General features: G+C 39.1%; 1 protein-coding gene and 1 pseudogene across 2 annotated transcripts; one reads left to right on the top strand and one right to left on the bottom strand.

The window, feature by feature from the left end:
* Positions 1 to 259: 259 nt before the first annotated feature.
* Positions 260 to 12909, top strand: DPY30 (dpy-30 histone methyltransferase complex regulatory subunit). Of its 2 annotated transcripts, none has more exons than XM_019969968.2 (5): positions 260 to 365; positions 604 to 675; positions 761 to 808; positions 10447 to 10589; positions 12566 to 12909. In XM_019969968.2, the coding sequence occupies exons 2-5, from the start codon at positions 640 to 642 to the stop codon at positions 12636 to 12638; spliced, it is 300 nt and encodes a 99-aa protein (XP_019825527.1). In that variant the 5' UTR covers positions 260 to 365; positions 604 to 639; the 3' UTR covers positions 12639 to 12909. The 2 variants fall into 2 exon arrangements, with proteins under 2 accessions (XP_019825527.1, XP_019825528.1); XM_019969969.2 differs by having other exon boundaries at positions 365 to 504.
* LOC109565477 (transmembrane protein 33 pseudogene) lies at positions 6211 to 8194 on the bottom strand (annotated as a pseudogene).
* Positions 12910 to 19671: the final 6762 nt, after the last annotated feature.

Raw genomic sequence — 19671 nt, 5'->3', positions numbered from 1 at the left:
CGTAAGAATTATTCAGCAAGTTTTTTCGGTTCCGCGAGGAAGAGCTTCGGCAGATTTCAGGCAGCACCGAGGGATGGCCGGGCCAAACCCCTGACAGCTGGTCTATTCACTGGGTCTGCAGATGGGGTGGCGACTGCTCAGCGTAGGCAGGTCAAGGAACGATTGTTTCGCAGACTGCAGGTCACACCTTGGCCAGGACGCTGCTTATCGTAGACAGCACGTTATCCTTACAACCCGTACGGTCCCGGCCGTACAATTCTGCGCAGGCGCGGCAGTCGTGCGACATCCGCCACTTACGGCGGAAGCGGTTTGTCCTGGGAGTTGGCGCGGTGCAGGGCTCTTAAGAACGAACGGCTTGGGCGCGGGTAATCAGCTCCCTTTTCCCTTTTCCCCACCTCTTCTAGGTTTTGGGGAGTACCGCGGAGCTACCGGACCTGATGCGGGCGCCCGGTCGTGGACAGTCCCATCCTGCTCCTCTACAACTCGGGGTGCTCCCGCGCCCAGGTGGGGGTGAGGGGCGGGGTCGGGACTGGGTTGGGCTCCATCCTGGCGTCTTCATCTTAAAATCTCCCAGGTAACTCACGTTTTTTCTTGTTTTCCAAGACTGGTATCCTGGGAGTGTGACTTGCAGGGTCCACCATGGAGCCAGAGCAGATGCTGGAGGGACAGACGCAGGTACTAGGAGGCCCTGGATTTAGGGTGGCTGTGTGCAGTAAGGAAGAGTGGCTGATGCCTCTGTGACTTGTGTTTTGTTTTCTAGGTTGCAGAAAATCCCCACTCTGAATATGGTCTCACAGACAACGTCGAGGTAACTTGCCCAGTTCCTATGCCATATCTTTGCGTCTCTTAAGAGCTGCAGAAAACTTGGGATCCCTTTTTGCTAGGTTGCTTTGCACAAGGGAAAACTTTATCATCATGAACCAAATAGTGTCAAATTATGGGCAGCTTATTTTATTAGCAGCACTAATGCTTCGTGGTATGTAGACGTACGTATTAGCTGAGTCCAGGGGTTGAACTTTGAAAATGATATAGAGAAAGAAACGTATATTACTAACGGAGATTGTCAGAATCGTTTTGCTTGGTGGCTGTTTATGTTCTGTTGGAATATTGCAGTGGAAAAACTGCACATTACAATTAGGAAACCCGTTGTTTTTGTAGCAGATAGTGTGCTGGTGAAGTCAACATTTAGTCAAGGTTGATATCTTTGCAGAGTTCATTAGCAGGAGACATTGGAAGCTATAACACAGGTAGTAGACACCGTTTTTGCCTTACATGGTTAAATCTGAATTCAGAGAGTACATGTGCAAAACCGTATACAAAAGGAGTATACTTTTACAGAGCTTTTTCATTAGGTATTAAGAGGTTACTTTCTAAAAAAAGAGGTTACTTTGTAAATGAATGCTAGATCAGTTCAATTAACCAGAGCTAGGTGGGATTTTTTTTGGCGGGGGGGGGGGCGCGGGGGGGGGGGGCGGGGGGGGCGGGGTGGAGGCAAGAATACTGGAGTGGGTTGCCATTCCCTTCTCCAGGAGATCTTCCTGACCCAGGGATTGAAGCCAGGTCTCTGGCATTGTAGGTAGATGCTTTACCGTCTGAGCCACCATGATATATGACGATATATGATTTTGAAAAAATGATTGCTATAATATGATTTGTGAGGATGAGTTACCATGAAAAAGAGACAAAGATAAAAGGATAAAAACACTGGGATGCATAAAAGCACTGAGGCAGAGAAACACACAGACACCTTTATGGAATTTTCTCACCATGGTTAGTATGTTACAGAGGAACTGGCTTCCACCATCGCCGCAAAACAATCCCCAGGTTTCCAGGTGTTATTTTGGATTTACAGTGTAATGTCGAAAAATCTGAACCTTCAGTCTGGGGATTTATTTCCATCTCTGTGGTGAATGATCCGGAAATACTTCAAGCAGTGAGAGCTCCTTAGGGAAGACATTTGTTATGAATTATGGATGAGGGGGCCGGAGAAGGCAATGGCACCCCACTCCAGTACTCTTGCCTGGAAAATCCCATGGACAGAGGAGCCTGATGGGCTACAGTCCATGGGGTCGCTAAGAGTCGGGCATGACTGAGCGACTTCACTTTCACGCATTGGAGAAGGAAATGGCAACCCACTCCAGTGTTCTTGCCTGGAGAATCCCAGGGACAGAGGAACCTAGTGGGTTGCTGTCTGTGGGGTGGCACAGAGTCGGACACGACTGAAGCGACTTAGCAGCAGCAGGTGGGATTGGTTAGGAATATAGAGAAAGTGTGTGTTTTATGGGGGAAAGAAAGACATCAGTAATTACATTTGGATAAATGAGGGCAGGAGCATTTCCAAGTACAGTAATAATAGTAATAGCTACTAGTATTAGCGCTAAGTAACTTTTGTGTATTTTTCCTCTTGCAAAGCTCAGAGAAGTTGACTAACTTGTTTAAGTTAAACCTAGGCAGGCTGACATTTTTGAGGTGGGATTAAATTATATTGCTCATCTTGATCAACTCCAGAATTCCCTGTCATGTGGTGTGACTTCTCTGTGCCTGTAAATTGCCAGGATTATTCATTGGTTTGATAACAGGGTTAAGAGAATTTGAATCTTCATGATGCAGTTTTTAATTGAGCTGCTATGCTGAATCAGATGAAGATACTCTATGCCACTTAGTGTTTTAGTCATTTAAGAGGATTGTTTTTAGGCATCAGTGCAGTCTTTTCTTGTTGATGCTTGTATAAGGAGGCAGAGCCATGATACAGGGATACCAAATACATTTTTTCAAACCTTCAGACCAATTTCCATAGTACAGTGAGAAAAAAGGAAAGTGGAGTGAATGAATGATGATGCTACATTATTTGGTGATTGGTTTTCTTGCTTCCATAATTTTGAAATGCCTGTTCTTTTATGAGTTAATGGTGATAGTAAAATAATAATTATGCTTGTTTGTTTGTGAGGTTTTACTTGGTTAAATAAAGTTAACAACCTTATGTTAGTCCCTTCTTTCAATATGTTATTGTTAATTTACTTGTTTGTGATATCTCAAAGTCTGGAAATCACTGTTCTACAGCTGCTGCTTTTCTTTTTAGAAATTCATTTTTAGAATTCCATTTTATTTTGATTATTGACTTATAATTTTTTTGGTGGCTGCTTTAGGACTTGTACAGAAGTTTAACTTCCCACAATTTACCTCCAAGTGGTATCATATCTTTTCATATATGGTATAAGGACCTTACAACAGTATCTTTCCATTTGCTCTCTCCAGGCCTTTATACTGTTGTTATCACATATTATATTTCTGCATATGTTATAAACCCTTCAATTGATTGTTTTTATTTTTTCTTTAAAAAGTCAATTATCCTTTTTATTTAAAAAATTTTAAATTGTTTACTTCACATTGTAGTTAATTTATTGCTCTAGAAAATTTTTAAAACCATCAGATTACATAATGATAATGAGACTCTGCCCCCTCCACAATCAACTGAAATTAATGGGCTTCTCTAACTTCAGTCAGTTCAGTTCAGTCGCTCAGTCGTGTCCGACTCTTTGTGACCCCATGAATCACAGCACGCCAGGCCTCCCTGTCCATCACCAACTCCCGGAGTTCACTCAAACTCACGTCCATCGAGTCGGTGATGCCATCCAACCATCTCATCCTCTTGTCATCTCCTTCTCCTCTTGCCCCCAATCCCTCCCAGCATCAGGGTCTTTTCCAATGAGTTAACTCTTCGCATGAGGTGGCCAAAGTATCGGAGTTTCAGCTTTAGCATCAGTCCTTCCAATGAACACCCAGGACTGATCTCCTTTAGAATGGATTGGTTGGATCTCCTTGCAGTCCAAGGGACTTTCAAGAGTCTTCTCCAACACCACAGTTCAAAAGCATCAATTCTTCGGCACTCAGCTTTCTTCACAGTCCAACTCTCACATCCATACATGACCACTGGAAAAACCATAGCCTTGGCTAGACGGACCTTTGTTGGCAAAGTAATGTCTCTGCTTTTGAATATGCTATCTAGGTTGGTCATAACTTTCCTTCCAAGGAGTAAGTGTCTTTTAATTTCATGGCTACAATCACCATCTGCAGTGATTTTGGAGTCCCCCCGCAAAAAGTCAGCCACTGTTTCCACTGTTTTCCCATCTATTTCCCATGAAGTGATGGGACCAGATGCCATAATCTTCGTTTTCTGAATGTTGAGCTTTAAGCCAACTTTTTCACTCTCCTCTTTCACTTTCATCAAGAGGCTTTTTAGTTCCTTTTCTCTTTCTGCCATAAGAGTGGTGTCATCTCCATGTCTGAGGTGATTGATATTTCTCCCGGCAGTCTTGATTTCCAGGTTGTGCTTCCTCCAGCCCAGCGCTTCTCATGATGTACTCTGCATATAAGTTAAATAAGCAGAGTGACAATATACAGCCTTGACGTACTCCTTTTCCTGTTTGGAACCAGTCTGTTGTTTCATGTCCAGTTCTAACTGTTGCTTCCTGACCTGCGTATAGGTTTCTCAAGAGGCAGGTCAGGTGGTCTGGTATTCCCATCTCTTTCAGAATTTTCCACAGTTTATTGTGATCTACACAGTCAAAGGCTTTGGCATAGTCAAAAAAGCTGAAATAGATGTTTTTCTGGAACTCTTGCTTTTTCCATGATCCAGCGGATGTTGGCAATTTGATCTCTGGTTCCTCTGCCTTATCTAAAACCAGCTTGAACATCTGGAAGTTCATGGTTCACGTATTGCTGAAGCCTGGCTTGGAGAATTTTGAGCATTACTTTACTAGCGTGTGAGATGAGTGTAATTGTGTGGTAGTTTGAGCATTCTCTAACTTAGTAGATAAATATTTCAAAATTACAAAAATAGCTGGCTACAGTTGAGCTATCAAGTAAGTATCACATTTCTGTGGATCAAAAAGTTGAATAAAAAGAAAACTGATGCTACTGATAAGTCCCTGAGTGTATTTGAGAAATCCAAGTTACATACACAGAAGAAAACTGGTTACAAAAACCATTACATTACTCAGTATTAACATTTTGCAGTGTTTTAAACAGCAGTAATAAAGATCAGAATCAGTTTTATAAAGGAGTTGATGGAAGCGCAACAAATGTATTAAACATACAACTCAATCACAGTTGGATTATACATCCAATTCCCCCAAACTTATCTCTGCATTGCAAATTAGAAATATACACTGTTTACCTCTTAATTCTTCCTCTAGCCCCATTCCCAATCAATAACCTTACCTATAAACCTTTCTATTAAATCTTTTAAATCAGATTTGATGGGCGAGTATACATAATCTTCATTATTATTTAAGAACAGATACTGAGTTTAGTCATATGCTAAATCTTCAGTTACATGACTTTCAAAAGGCATCTGCACTGCTGTAATTATGAAAATTTAGGCCTAGGAAACTAAGAAAACTCTCAGTCAAGAATCTGATCTAAGTAATTGTGTAAACTACTGAAACCTGTGTGTGCACATTTCTAAAAAAAGGATTTCGTATTTGAGAAATGTTACTCAATGGGTCTCTGAAAGGAAAAGTGTCTTTTGACTACTGCTCTGTAACGTAAAATGCTAGGTGACCACAGACATTTACCCAGTTGGCTAACAAACAAGCTTACAGTGGGACCTTTTAAAAAAAATGTTTGAAGCCACAGAAATAATTATGAAAATAAAAATTTGGAGGATCATAGCATAAGATACATATAGAATTCCTATTATAGTGATACATCAAAAATAAATCTGTCCTAACCAAGTAGCACTTGGTTGGTTCAGAAAAAATTTGAAATTAAACACAGTGGGAAGTGTTTTTGTTAAAATCACCCCAAATTACTAAAAGCCAAAAGAATACTGTCTCAAAATATGCTGAATTTACACGTTAGTATTACCATAATCAACTCATGCCAGATACAAATTAAGGTTACCAATTAGATGAAAACAATTTTTCGAGCTATTTTTATAAGAGAAATAGATGTACTTTATGATGAAGGCACACCAGTCTAAAGAATTTCTGATACATTGTCACAAGATTTAAACTTACTTAACCATTAACAACAGGTTACAATAAAGTTCCTCAGTGTTTAAAAGTTTGATTTAGCATTCTGGGAAAACGATTATTTTTCTTTTGAGATGTATTTATGTAAATTGCATTGAGGTCAGTTTTACACCTGGAGAGTACCAGCTGCTAATAATAATCATTTGTATTACATATAACTTAGCTGGATGGTAAACTATGCAACTGTTAGTGCTAGTCTGCTCATCAAAGCAATGCTCTGGAGACAAAGTCTTCTTACAAAACAGTGGGCAAGCAGGTTTCATTATTAGATATTCAACAACAGCCCTCAATTCGTTAATGTCCTCTACGATATGGATTTCTTTGAGAGTGGTATTGAGGAATCTATAGTATATAAAAAGCTGGAGCAAACTTTCTTGGCCACTAAAAAAGCATAAAAACTGTAGCAGCCATCAAGATTATTTAATGATAAGTATTGAATTTCAGAATATTCTGTTGATTAGTGTTTAATTTATGGACGAGAGGTCCCAGTAGAGATAAACTATTTGAACCCTTTGCACTAAGTGCCTTTTTCCAGTATGTGGCAGCATGAAGCCAAGAAAATAACAAGACTGGGAGAATATTCATTGTAACTGGAAGAGTTGACAAAGATGAATGAATATAACAGGTAGTGCCAGCAGTCCCCTAACAAAGCTCAGGCCAGAAATGCTCTGCTTAACTGGAAGCGAAGTCATCTTTGGTACAGCCTCAGAGCACTGGCCAGAGCACTTGCCAGCAAAGCAAGTTACTCGGTAACTTGCTTGGTAACAGCTTGCCGCTTCATGCAACCCAGCAAGAGGCAGAACAAACAGAACAGTAAACTGAACAAGCCAGAAAGCCACATTGTTGTCGTCCATTCACTGGCCATCAAGAATTGCACTGTGCCCGCCCCTGGGGGGCCGTGTGGGGAATGTATGCACTATGTGGGTCCCTCACACACGTCTGGGAGGCTGTCTGGCACTAGCAAGATTTCCAGAAAGACCAGAGCAAAGGCGGAGCTGCAGAAAGAGGCCCAGCAGGGTCGACCTAACGCCGCCGCCTGCTCCAGGTGATTGTGGAGCCCGGAAGTGTTCCCTTCACTTCTGTCTAATTATCTCTTTAAAGGAGATTTAAACATTAAGAGGAAGGAGTCACGTTTATCCATATAGTTATTATTTCTGGGTTCTCCGGCCGTCTGTGTAGATCCAGCTTCCCATCGGGCATCATTTCCCATCCTCCTGAAGGGTTTTCTTTAGTGTTTCTTGTAGTGGAGGTCTGCTGGTAAGGAGTTCTTTAAGGTTCTGAATGTCTAAAAAGGTATAATTATTTTCCCCTTGTTTTGAGGCATATTTGCTGAGTGTAGATATGCTTCACTGGCTTCTGGCTGATGTTGTTTCTGATGAAAAGTGTTCTGTCACTACTCTCTTTGCTCCATATTTAAATGCCTTCTCTTTGTGCTTTTAAGATTTTATTACTAGCTTTAGATAACTTAATTTTGATGTGCCTTGGCATAATTTTTTGTTTGTTTTAATGTTTCTTGTGCTTAGGATTGAGTTTCTTGGACCTTTGCATTTAGAATTTTAATGATATTTGAAAATTCAGACATTTCTTCAAATATTTTAAAGTATTTTGTTAGCTTAATTTATTCATTCTTTCCTCTGTCTTCTTTAACATGTGGAATATATTATAATAACTAGCTTAATGGCATTGCCAATGCTGTCAGTATCTTTCTGAGTCTGTTTCTGTGAATTGGTTTTTCTCTTCATCATGGGTGGTTTTTTCCTGCTTCTTGGTCTGTCTGGTAATTTTTACTAAAGGCTTTGCACTATGCACTTTGTTGGGTGCTGGTGCATTTTTTTTTTTTTTTTTTGCATTTCTTCAAACCTTGAGCTTTGTTCTGGGACATGGTCAAGTTATTTGATCCTTTTGAAGTTTGCCTTTAAGCTTTTTTAGATGGGACCAGATTAGCCTTTGGCAACCCACTTCCATGGACAGAGGAGCCTACACTCCATGGGGTCACAAAGAGTCGGACAGGACTGAGTGACTAACCCACAAGTCTTTAGTTCATGCTTAATTTCTTCCTTGTGTATTCTGCCCAATGCTTCATGTATTACGAGGTTTTCATTCTGGGTCATAGGACCATGAACTACTCCTGGCCTGTGGAGCTCTGGGGATTGTGCCATGTGCTTCTTCCAAGTGGTTTTTTCTTCTGGCCTTGGGTAGTTCCCTCACACTCATGCTCTGACTAGTACGCACCTGAAAACTGGGAGACGATCTCTTTGTCTCTTTCTGATCAACTCCCTTCTGTGAAACTGTCCTCTTAGCGCTCTGCGATTTCTAGTTCCCTTGGTCTCTGAATTTTCAACTCTGTCTTCTCATCTTGGGGTGACTGCAGGGCTCTGCTTGGTTCCTTCTTCCTGGGTATCACTGTAAGTTCTTTAGGCAGGATGCAGTAAGCATGGCAATCATAGGATTCACCTCACTTTTTCCCATTTTTATGGTCACTGTTCTACACTCTTAAAAGCTTAATCTATTATGAATATGTGTGTTAGTTTGGATATACATTTGACCCTTGAACAGCATAGGTTTGAACTGTGTGGGTCCACTTAAATGTGGATTTTTTTCCAATAGTAAATACTGTAGTACTGCGTGATTTCCAGTTGGTTGAACCCAAGGATGTAGAACTGTAGGTACAGAACCACAGATATGGAGGAGCCAACTGTAAGTTATAGGTGGGTTTTGGCTGGGCAGAACGTGTTGGTGCCCCAAACCTTCATGTTCAGGGGTCAACTGTAAATTTTTTTAGATTAATTTAGGATTTTGACTACTAAAATTAAGCATTACAGTACATCGTAAGTATTTAGTGAATGTTTAAATGATATAAATCAGAGAACTTGTTAAGGACCTTATTATAGGATCTATTAGAGTTGCTTAGGTATTGGTGTTTTTTGTTAAGGTATTGGGATGTCATGTAAATGACTAGTTTTTATCATATATTTGTTGAAATTTACTGATGAACAAGAAGTTTCTTAATTCATGGGCAAATAGCTATTCCATTCATTAGCATATATAATTTTTATTAAGTCCAAAAATTAGACTGAAAAATCATAAGCAAAACTAGACAAGTTATCTGATAGTTCTGGCAAATGTTTTGAAAAGCATGGTATGTATGTTATATGCTTAAAGTTTTTTCTCAGTTTTTACAAAATAAAAAATTTTCTTTAAAAAAATTAAGTATAAAAAAATAGTTTTTATAATTATTGACTTATTTATATCCATTCCAGTATGATTGGAACAAAAGTTCTTTAAATAAAAGTGCTCTTAATAGTGTTTTGACTTTTGAGATGGCGACTTATTTCTAAACTTCTGAAATGGTAGATTTTCAGAAGGCATAGCTTTTTAGTAAAGCAGTTTTTGATACTCTGGATATCAGATGAATCTATATGAAAGGCCTGAATTTTCTCATGGGGATTCTTAGTGAAGGAAGTATAAGTCATCATTTTCTAAATATCATTTAAATATCACAGTAATGATCTTTCCCGTGTTAGTAATTTCTTCTGTTTTTTGGCTATTTTTACTTAACATTTTTTCTTAAATTTACTTAAAAAAAATCAGATGCATTTATTTTAAAAAGAAACATAAATGGAAAAGCATTCTCATTGTGGTAGAGGTAACTATAAAAATGAAAACAGGGAATACAAAACAGACTACAAAACAGAAGTAATATATTTTAGCTCTGTTGCCTGTTGAAGCCTCTGAGCCTGAAACCTGTTCCCTGTCTAAGGAGGGAGGTTAGCAAGTGTTACAGAAGTGTTAGAGACATGTTAGGATCAAACTGAGACTTTGTCCTTGATATTATCTGTGATGAAAAAATTGAAACAGAACTAGTTTTCTCACTGTGATTCAGTGCTGCTGCTGCTGCTGCTAAGTCACTTCAGTCGTGTCTGACTCTGTGCGACCCCATAGATGGCAGCCCACCAGGATCCCCTGTCTCTGGGATTCTCCAGGCAAGAAAACTGGAGTGGGTTGCCATTTCCTTCTCCAATGCAGGAAAGTGAAAAGTGAAAGTGAAGTCGCTCAGTCCTGTCCGACTCTTAGCGACCCCATGGACTGTAGCCTACCAGGCTCCTCCGTCCATGGGATTTCCCAGGCAAGAGTAGTGGAGTGGGGTGCCATTGCCTACTTAGTGTCATGTCCAGATTTTTTTGAAGCACACTGTAAGAAGGTATTCTCAAAGAAAAAGTACTTATTTTTGCTCCTAAAAAAGGCAAAGAGAGAAAGTAAGTGAGCATCTGGAGATACGACATTAAAAGGATGAGATATTATGATGCCTTCAGAAAATTCTTGAATGACATTTAGAAATGGGTCTGATTTTATTTTGGCAGAGAGATTTGCAGTTTTAATATTTATGCATTTTTTTTTAAAAATTCTCTAGAGGATAGTAGAAAATGAGAAAATTAACGCAGAAAAGTCATCAAAACAGAAAGTGGATCTCCAGTCTTTGCCAACTCGTGCCTATCTGGATCAGACAGTTGTGCCTATCTTATTACAAGGACTTGCTGTACTTGCAAAGGAAAGGTAAGATAATAGTGTCTGTCTGCAAATGGGCTTACCAGAGAAAGCAAAATAATAACTTCCCTGGTTGAAATATTAATTATGTGTAGTTATTTTTTTTACTGTATAAGAAACTTATAGATACTAAAGATTTTTTAAAAAGAAGTCAGATATAACCTCAGTTCAGACATTTTTCTACTAGTCTTAGATCCTATGTGCATATTTGTAATCATGGTATACATGTAATTTTATATCTCGTTTTTGAACATTTAGGTTCAATTTCCTTTATTGTTGTTGGTCACCAGGTAGTTTATCTGCTTTCATTTCCTTTTGTTTTTGTTTAATTACTTCCTTATGATAAACACCCAAGAGTTGGTTTACTATTTCAAATGACATGACTATTTTTATGGTGTTTGACCCATAATAATATATTTCCATCAAAAAGTTTATCCTTAAGATTCTTCCAGTGTAGCCTTAGCTACATGTGTTATAAACTTTTTTTACCAAGTTGTTTTAATTTACATTTTTTTGTTAGCAAGATTACAATTTTTTCTCTGTCCTGTACATATTTTTTCCCTGATAAGTCTACCTAAATTATTTTTGTATAAGTAAATCAATAAGAAAATTTTTTTTTGTAAGTTACATTAGTCAATATTTATTGGGTGTAACTGGCTTCCAGGTGGCGCAGTGGTAAAGAACCTTCCCTCCAGTGCACGAAAAATGGGAGATGTGGGTTCAGTCCCTAAGTGGGGAAGATCCCCTGGAGAAGGAAATGGCAACCCACTCCAGTATTCTTGCTTGGATATTTTTCTCAAAAGACTAATAGTGAACACTGTAAAAGAAGGCCAGTATATTGGAAATTCTAAATATTACTTTAAATTCTAGAAGAATAAAATTTGAAAAAGTTTTAAAGTAATATTCTGTTAATAAATGCAAGTTTTTGCATTTATTGTAAGGCATTTTAGCAAAATAATCCCTCAAATTATTATGTAACAAGTATTGTCTGTGTCTGCTGCTGCTGCTGCTAAGTCACTTCAGTTATGTCCGACTCTGTGCGACCCTATAGACAGCAGCCCACCAGGCTCCGCCATCCCTGGAATTCTCCAAGCAAGAACACTGGAGTGGGCTGCCATTTCCTTCTCCAGTGCATGAAAGTGAAAAGTGAAAGTGAAGTCGCTCAGTCCTGTCTGACTCCTAGTGACCCCATGGACTGCAGCCTGGCTCCTCTGTCCATGGGATTTTCCAGGCAAGAGTACTGGAGTGGGTTGCCATTGCCTTCTCCATGTCTCTGTCTAGTTAGTTCAAAAGGCTATTTAAAGTGCTAAGAGAACGTTTAGAGATTATTGTAAATCAGTTCTAAATATGCTTTTTTATAATAGAGTTTAAAATAGATGTTCCCCCAACTTTTCATTTTTGGACCTGTTTTATCAGCAAAAAGAACATATATAAAGGTGATAAATGTGAAATAACATTTTATTAAAATTTTTTTCCAGTTTTATTGAGAAAAACATAGACATACATCACTGTTTAAAGTATACAGCATGGTGGTTTACCACATAGGTTTAGTTAACATCCATTATCTCATATATAGATACAGTGGAGAAAAAAGAAAGCATCTTTTTGTTATGAGAACTCTTAGGATCTACTCTTTTAATGACTTTCTTGTATATCACATAGCAGTGTCAGCTATGGTCATGTTGCACATTACATCCTTTGTACTTATCATTGGAGTTTTGTACCTTTTGACTGCCTTCTTCCAGCTCCCTCTCCTACCCGCTGCTTAATTTTAAAATATGTTTAAGGGACTTCCTGGCAATCCAGTGGGTTAAGACTGTGTGCTTCCACTGCAGGGGCACAGGTTCAATGCCTAGTCCAGGAACTAAGATCTTGTATCCCATATGGGGCAGCCAAAAAAAAAAAAAGAAAAGATTTTATGGAACAATACATTTAACACATCTAAAATGTAAATTTCTAAAATTTGGATTTCTTTTCCCTTACAGACCACCAAATCCCATTGAATTTCTAGCATCATATCTTTTAAAAAACAAGGCACAGTTTGAAGATCGAAACTGACTTATTGGGAAGAACAGAAAAATTTGGTTTCTACTGTAGATTTACATGATTAAGAGGCAGCTTTAGTTGCCATGATTCCCCACCCACCCCTTTTTGGAAGAATAAGAACCTTCAGGACAACAGAACTTATTTCGGAGTTGCAGAAGAAGACATCATTTCCCTTATTGATTTAATCACAAACTTATTTAATAAATGTGTTCCGTGCAATTTTTTCAGATTGTCTTTAACTTTGTTTTTAAAATGACCTTCAAAATAAACTGTTAAAACATCATTATTTTACAGTAGTTTTTGTTCTATGTGGCAAATATTTTATGTGGTTCAATTGTTTTCATGTATTACTTACTCCCATGTGTCTTAGCATGTTGTAGAGTTTTACAACAGTGTGAAAATATACCATAGTCAATTAGAATATAAAAAACTCTCAGCCAGTTTTTCTAGTGTTGTTCCTGGATCTCTGAGAGACTAGGATTTGGGCATCTTCAGTTTTTAACAGATGTCATTGGTGATTCTAACACATAATAAATTTGGAGTTCTGTTGTAAGTACTGCAGAGGGTATACAATATCCTTCGGTGCTGTCAACCTTTATGGTATTAATATAATAAAAAATATCATTTATTATAGTTCTACTATGTGTTAGGTGCAGAATTATTTTATTTAAATTATCTCTAATGTAGCAACTCTGCAAAGTAGATCTTGTTATTCCGATTTTGCAGATGAAACTGATTGGGAGAGGTTAAGTGACTTGCTCAAGGCCACACAGCTGGTAAGTGCTTGAATGGGCATTAAGACCCAGTTCTACCAATGTGTTGCTGATAGCTAAGAGAGAAGTTCTTGGGCTAGTTAACATACTGCTTTTTGCAATTAAAAAACACCAGCTAGTCCTTTTATTGTTTTTCAGGTCTGCTCACTTTGTCCTGTATGAAGAAATTGAGATAATGCACTAGCTCAGAAAAGAGAAAATTGTCTGCAGAGAGCCAGGCAGGAAAAACATTCACTAGAGCAGTGGTTTCTCAACTGGGGGTGATTTTGCACCCATCTCCCCTCCTTTCCCAAGGGACATTAGGGGATGTCCGAAACATTTTGGTGTCATAACTGGAGTAAGGTGAGATTCTACTGGCATCTAGTGGATAATTGCCAGGAACACTGCTAAATAATCTTAATGCACAGACAGCCTGGGTGTCCCACACATTCCCCCAAATCATCCAGCTCAAAATGTCAGTAGTTCTAAGGTTGAGAAATCCTGCTTTGGAAGCATGTTAGAGAACATGTCTCCAAGCTAAACATGTGAAGTTGGAGTTAGAAATGTAATGCTGACATGGTATGTCTTACAGTTCTCTTTAATACAGCAAAAACATATTAAAGTTCTCTTTAATATAGCAAAAAAGGAGTGACAGTTGGGGAGGTGATGTGGTTTTGATGTATCTATGCGGGTTGATAGGTCTGAATGGGAAAAACCTGGAAATACTGGACTCATACACTGCTTATAGTTTTTGCAAGTATTAATTTCACTAAATTTATTTTGGTGATTAATATGTTAATCTGCCTTTTTAAAAAAATTTGAGTATTTTATTAAAGCATAAATAGTTTCAACAGTCCATCAGCGATTCACATCAGAGCCACTTGCGAAACTTCATATATAAATATATATAAAATACATTAAAAGTATAAATAGAAATTATATCTGTTATATATCTCATGCATATATATCTCTATATGCATGCCTGGACCCTGGAGAGCCTGATGCAGCTGGAATAGAGCCCAGGCTTCTCATTTTGAGAGAAACTCTAAGGCATTCTCATACCACCTTTGGTTAGCGACTGCTTAGAAGTAATTCAGTACTCTGCCTAGTGCTGCATTACTTTTAGTGTTCTATTGAGTTATCTTCAAGATAGGGCTTAAATTATTCAATCTTAAAATTGATACCTTTTTCAGTAAGGACTGAGAATAGGCGTGTCTTGCTGGCAGTGCACATCCCACTTAGCGCTCACCATATGCCAAGGCCCATTCTAAATACATGAATTGTCATTTAATCCTCAAAACCCTGTGATGTAGGTTAAGGTGAAAAAAGTGAGATTTAATTAACTTGCTTAAAGTTACAGGGGAAGTAAGTTTGGGGCAGAGATTCAAACCCAGCTTAAATGCTGTATTGGCTCCCTTCCCTTAATGCTGTATTGCCCTCAGGTGTGCTTAAAATTTTTCCTTGAGGGGGAAAAAATCAGTCTGTCTTTATGTGTGTACAATAGAAGCCCCCTTATCTGGTTGGTAGATTAAAAGAAGGAGTCATAATAAGGAATCATGAAAGACACTGAACAGTTTTTTTTTTTTTTAATCTTTATTATTAACTTCATAATATTTTTTATTTCAGCCATTGCTTTGGGTATGGATTCTTTGATTGGAATTCTGTATTTCTTCCACAAACCACTCCTATAATGTATGCAGTTTCAGGTTTTTTGAAAGTAGAATAAGATCTTAGGCAAAATGATATGATACTGAAAGAGGAACTCCCCAGAGCGGTAGGTGCCCAATATGCTACTGGAGAACAATGGAGAAATAACTCCAGAAAGAATGAAGGGATGGAGCCAAAGCAAAAACAATACCCCGTTGTGGATGTGGCTGGTGATAGAAGCAAGGTCCAATGATGTAAACAGCAATATTGCATAGGAACCTGGAATGTTAGGTCCATGAATCAAGGCGAATTGAAAGTGGTCAAACAGGAGATGGCAAGAGTGAACGTCGACATTCTAGGAATCAGCGAACTAAAATGGACTGGAATGGGTGAATTTAACTCAGATGACCATTATATCTACTACTGTGGGCAGGAGTCCCTCAGAAGAAATGGAGTAGCCATCATGGTCAACAAAAGAGTCTGAAATGCAGTACTTGGATGCAATCTCAAAAATGACAGAATGATCTCTGTTCGTTTCCAAGGCAAACCATTCAATATCACAGTAATCCAAGTCTATGCCCCAACCAGTAATGCTGAAGAAGCTATTCATTATTTTTCGCCTTCCTTTATAGAATGAACTCCTGCATTATCCTATATTTATACAAAGCTTATTGCTCATGAAGAGACGGTATTGTTAGAAAAGAGCTAATTGCATGTGGAATAACCCCTGGTTGTCCAGTTGTAACACCACCGTTTGCTGAAAATTCAGATGATCTTTTCTCTGTTGTATTGCCTCTGTTCCTTTGTCAAAGATCAGGTGACTGTATGCATGAGGGTCCTTTTCTGGGTTCTCCATTCTCTTCCATAACTCAATTTGTTCTTTAATCAATTATGTTCAAGCTGGTTTTAGAAAAGGCAGAGGAACCAGAGATCAAATTGCCAACATCCGCTGGATCATGGAAAAAGCAAGAGAGTTCCAGAAAAACATCTATTTCTGCTTTCTTGACTATGCCAAAGCCTTTGACTGTGTGGATCACAATAAACTGTGGAAAATTCTGAAAGAGATGGGAATACCAGACCACCTGACCTGCCTCTTGAGAAACCCATATGCAGATCAGGAAGCAACAGTTAGAACTGGACATGGAACAAACAGACTGGTTCCAAATAGCAGAAGGAGTACGTCAAGGCTGTATATTGTCACCCTGCTTATTTAACTTCTGTGCAGAGTACATCATGAGAAACGCTGGACTGGAAGAAGCACAAGCTGGAATCAAGATTACCAGGAGAAATATCAATAACCTCAGATATGCAGATGACACCACCCTTATGGCAGAAAGAGAAGAGGAACTCAAAAGCCTCTTGATGAAAGTGAAAGAGGAGAGTGAAAAAGTTGGCTTAAAGTTCAACATTCAGAAAACGAAGATCCTGGCATCCCATCCCACCACTTCATGGCAAATAGATGGGGAAACATTGGAAACAGTGTCAGACTTTATTTTTTTGGGCTCCAAAATCACTGCAGATGGTGACTGCAGCCATGAAATTAAAAGACGCTTACTCCTTGGAAGAAAAGTTATGACCAACCTAGATAGCATATTCAAAAGCAGAGACATCACTTTGCCAACAAAGGTCCATTTAGTCAAGGCTATGGTTTTTCCTGTGGTCATGTATGGATATGAGAGTTGGACTGTGAAGAAAGCTGAGCACCGAAGAATTGATGCTTTTGAACTGTGGTGTTGGAGAAGACTCCTGAGAGTACACCCTTGGAGATCCAACCAATCCATTCTGAAGGAGATCAGTCCTGGGTGTTCTTTGGAAGGACTGATGCTAAAGCTGAAACTCCAGTACTTTGGCCACCTCACGTGAAGAGTTGACTCATTGGAAGAGACTGATGCTGGGAGGGATTGGGGGCAGGAGGAGAAGGGGACGATAGGGGATGAGATGGCTGGATGGCATCACCGACTTGAAGGATGTGAGTTTGAGTGAACTCCTCGAATTGGTGATCTACAGGGAGGCCTGGCATGCTGCAATTCATGGGGTCGCAGAGAGTCGGACACAACTGAGCAACTGAACTGAACTGAACTGACTGAAGATTTTAGACATGAGATCTTAATGCCTTAAGGTGTTAAGTGTATAATGATCCTTTTTTCATGAGTTTTTTCTCCTGCCTTTGGTCATCTTATCCGCCTCTCATTTGACAGTTGTTTTTATTGAGTCCAAAGCATTTCACCTAATTTTTGTACTAATACCTTTTGCATTATGTATTTCTATTTCATTGGCTTGTGTAATATTTTATTAAATTATGTAATGGCAGTACCTTGTACATCTGGTATAAATAGGTTGGAGAATGTGATTAAGCCTTGTTAGTGATGCACACACACCTGGGAGATGAGTTGCAACAGTGTGAATTTCCTAAGTGTAATCTACCAGCTTTAAGAATTCAGCTTGTGTGGACATGGTACAGTGTATTTACTATGGAGATGGAGAACATCGCTTTACTCCAGTAAGCTGGTTAAATAGGAATCACTTAAGCAAGCTTCTGCTATACTTCGAGGAGGTATTTCATGTGTAGCTAACAATTATACTATGGAAACAGTTCCTATCCTTTGATTAGGAAGATAATGTTTAGTAAGCAAATTTTACAATAATAGAGTAAAAGTACTATATCCTATAGAGTGAATTTCTTTTTTTTTTTTTTAGAGTGAATTTCTTAAAAAAGGTGGATAAGTGAGAGGACCAGTACAGTAAATCAGGAATAGATTGCCAAAGGATATGGAGACCTTAAGTTGGAAAAACAGGGACTTCCCTGGTGGTCTAGTGTTTAGGACTCCGTGCTTTAACCACCAAGTTCAGTTCAGTCGCTCAGTCATGTCCGACTCTTTGCGACCCCATGAATTGCAGCACGCCAGGCCTCCCTGTCCATCACCAACTCCCGGAGTTCACTCAGACTCATGTCCATCGAGTCAGTGATGCCATCCTGCCATCTCATCCTCTGTTGTCCCCTTCTCCTCCTGCCCCCAATCCCTCTCAGCATCAGAGTCTCTTCCAATGAGTCAACTCTTCGCATGAGGTGGCCAAAGTACTGGAGTTTCAGCTTTAGCATCATTCCTTCCAAAGAAATCCCAGGGCTGATCTCCTTCAGAATGGACTGGTTGGATCTCCTTGCAGTCCAAGGGACTCTCAAGAGTCTTCTCCAACACCACAGTTCAAAAGCATCAATTCTTCGGCACTCAGCTTTCTTCACAGTCCAACTCTCACATCCATACATGACCACTGGAAAAACTATAGCCTTGACTAAACGGACCTTTGTTGGCAAAGTGATGTCTCTGCTTTTGAATATGCTATCTAGGTTGGTCATAACTTTCCTTCCAAGGAGTAAGCGTCTTTTAATTTCATGGCTGCAATCACCATCTGCAGTGATTTTGGAGCCCCAAAAAATAAAGTCTGACACTGTTTCCAATGTTTCCCCATCTATTTGCCATGAAGTGATGGGACCAGATGCCATGGTCTTCGTTTTCTGAATGTTGAAATTTAAGCCAACTTTTTCACTCTCCTCTTTCACTTTCATCAAGAGGCTTTTTAGTTCCTCTTCACTTTCTCACTGCCAAGGGCACAGGTTTAATCCCGGTCAGGGAACTAGATTCCCACACGCTGGGGCCAAAAATATAAACGTTTTAGTAGAAGAAAACTAAACTGTCTTCCTAATTCTGGTGAACCTATTGGGAGAATATTGAACCTTTGTTTAAATTTCATTTAGGAAGGACTTCTCTGGTGGTTCAGTGGTTGAGTCTTCACCTTCCAATGCAGGGGGTGTGAATTTGATCCCTGGTCAGGAAGCTAAGATCCCACATGCTTCTGGGCCAAAAAGCCAAAATATAAAACAGAAGCAACATTGTAACAAATTCAATAAAGACTTTAAAAATAAATAAATTTCATTTAGGAAAAGGTATAGGAGATTTTGGGCTTTCCAGGTGGCTCAGTGGGTCAAGAAGCCAACTGTAATGCAGGAGACACAGGGGACACAGATTCAATCCCTGGGTCAGAAGATCCCCTGGAGTAGGAAATGGCAACCTATTCCAGTATTCTTGCCTGGAGAATCCCATGGACAGAGGAGCCTGGTGGGCCATAGTCCAAGGGGTCACAAAGACTCAGACACAACTGGGCACAGACACACACCACAGGAGATTTTAAGATTGATAACGTTCCATTAGCAACATGATAGAATGGTTGTAGGGACTGCATTAAATATTGTAGCCAGGTATGTTCCTGGACTGGATTCCAAAAAGGTATTAACAAATAGGCCTGATACATATGTCTAAGTATAGCAACAAGGGGAAAAAGATGGATGGTGTAAATGACTACTTCTGAGGATCCACTTGCTTAAAATCTCTGGAGTTAAAGTAGGTGATCTAGGGAAATAGATCACCAGAGCTAAAGGGGGCAGTCAGTAATGAATAAGAATTTTCTTTATAAGAAAATTCGTCAGCCTTTAAATATTTTAAATGTTTTGACTCAGTTTAATTTCTCTGTTTGTTAATCCTAAATAATTAACAAACTTGCAGAAAGGTCCGTGTACAAATTTTACTCCAAAAAAATGGGAAGTGAACAAGTTTTCATCTTGTGGGAATCATTAAATATGTAAAGACTTA

The sequence above is a fragment of the Bos indicus genome, chromosome 11 (genome assembly GCF_029378745.1).
Source record: "Bos indicus isolate NIAB-ARS_2022 breed Sahiwal x Tharparkar chromosome 11, NIAB-ARS_B.indTharparkar_mat_pri_1.0, whole genome shotgun sequence".
Classification (NCBI taxonomy): Eukaryota; Metazoa; Chordata; class Mammalia; order Artiodactyla; family Bovidae; genus Bos; species Bos indicus.
This window is presented reverse-complemented; position numbering and strand designations above follow the sequence as displayed.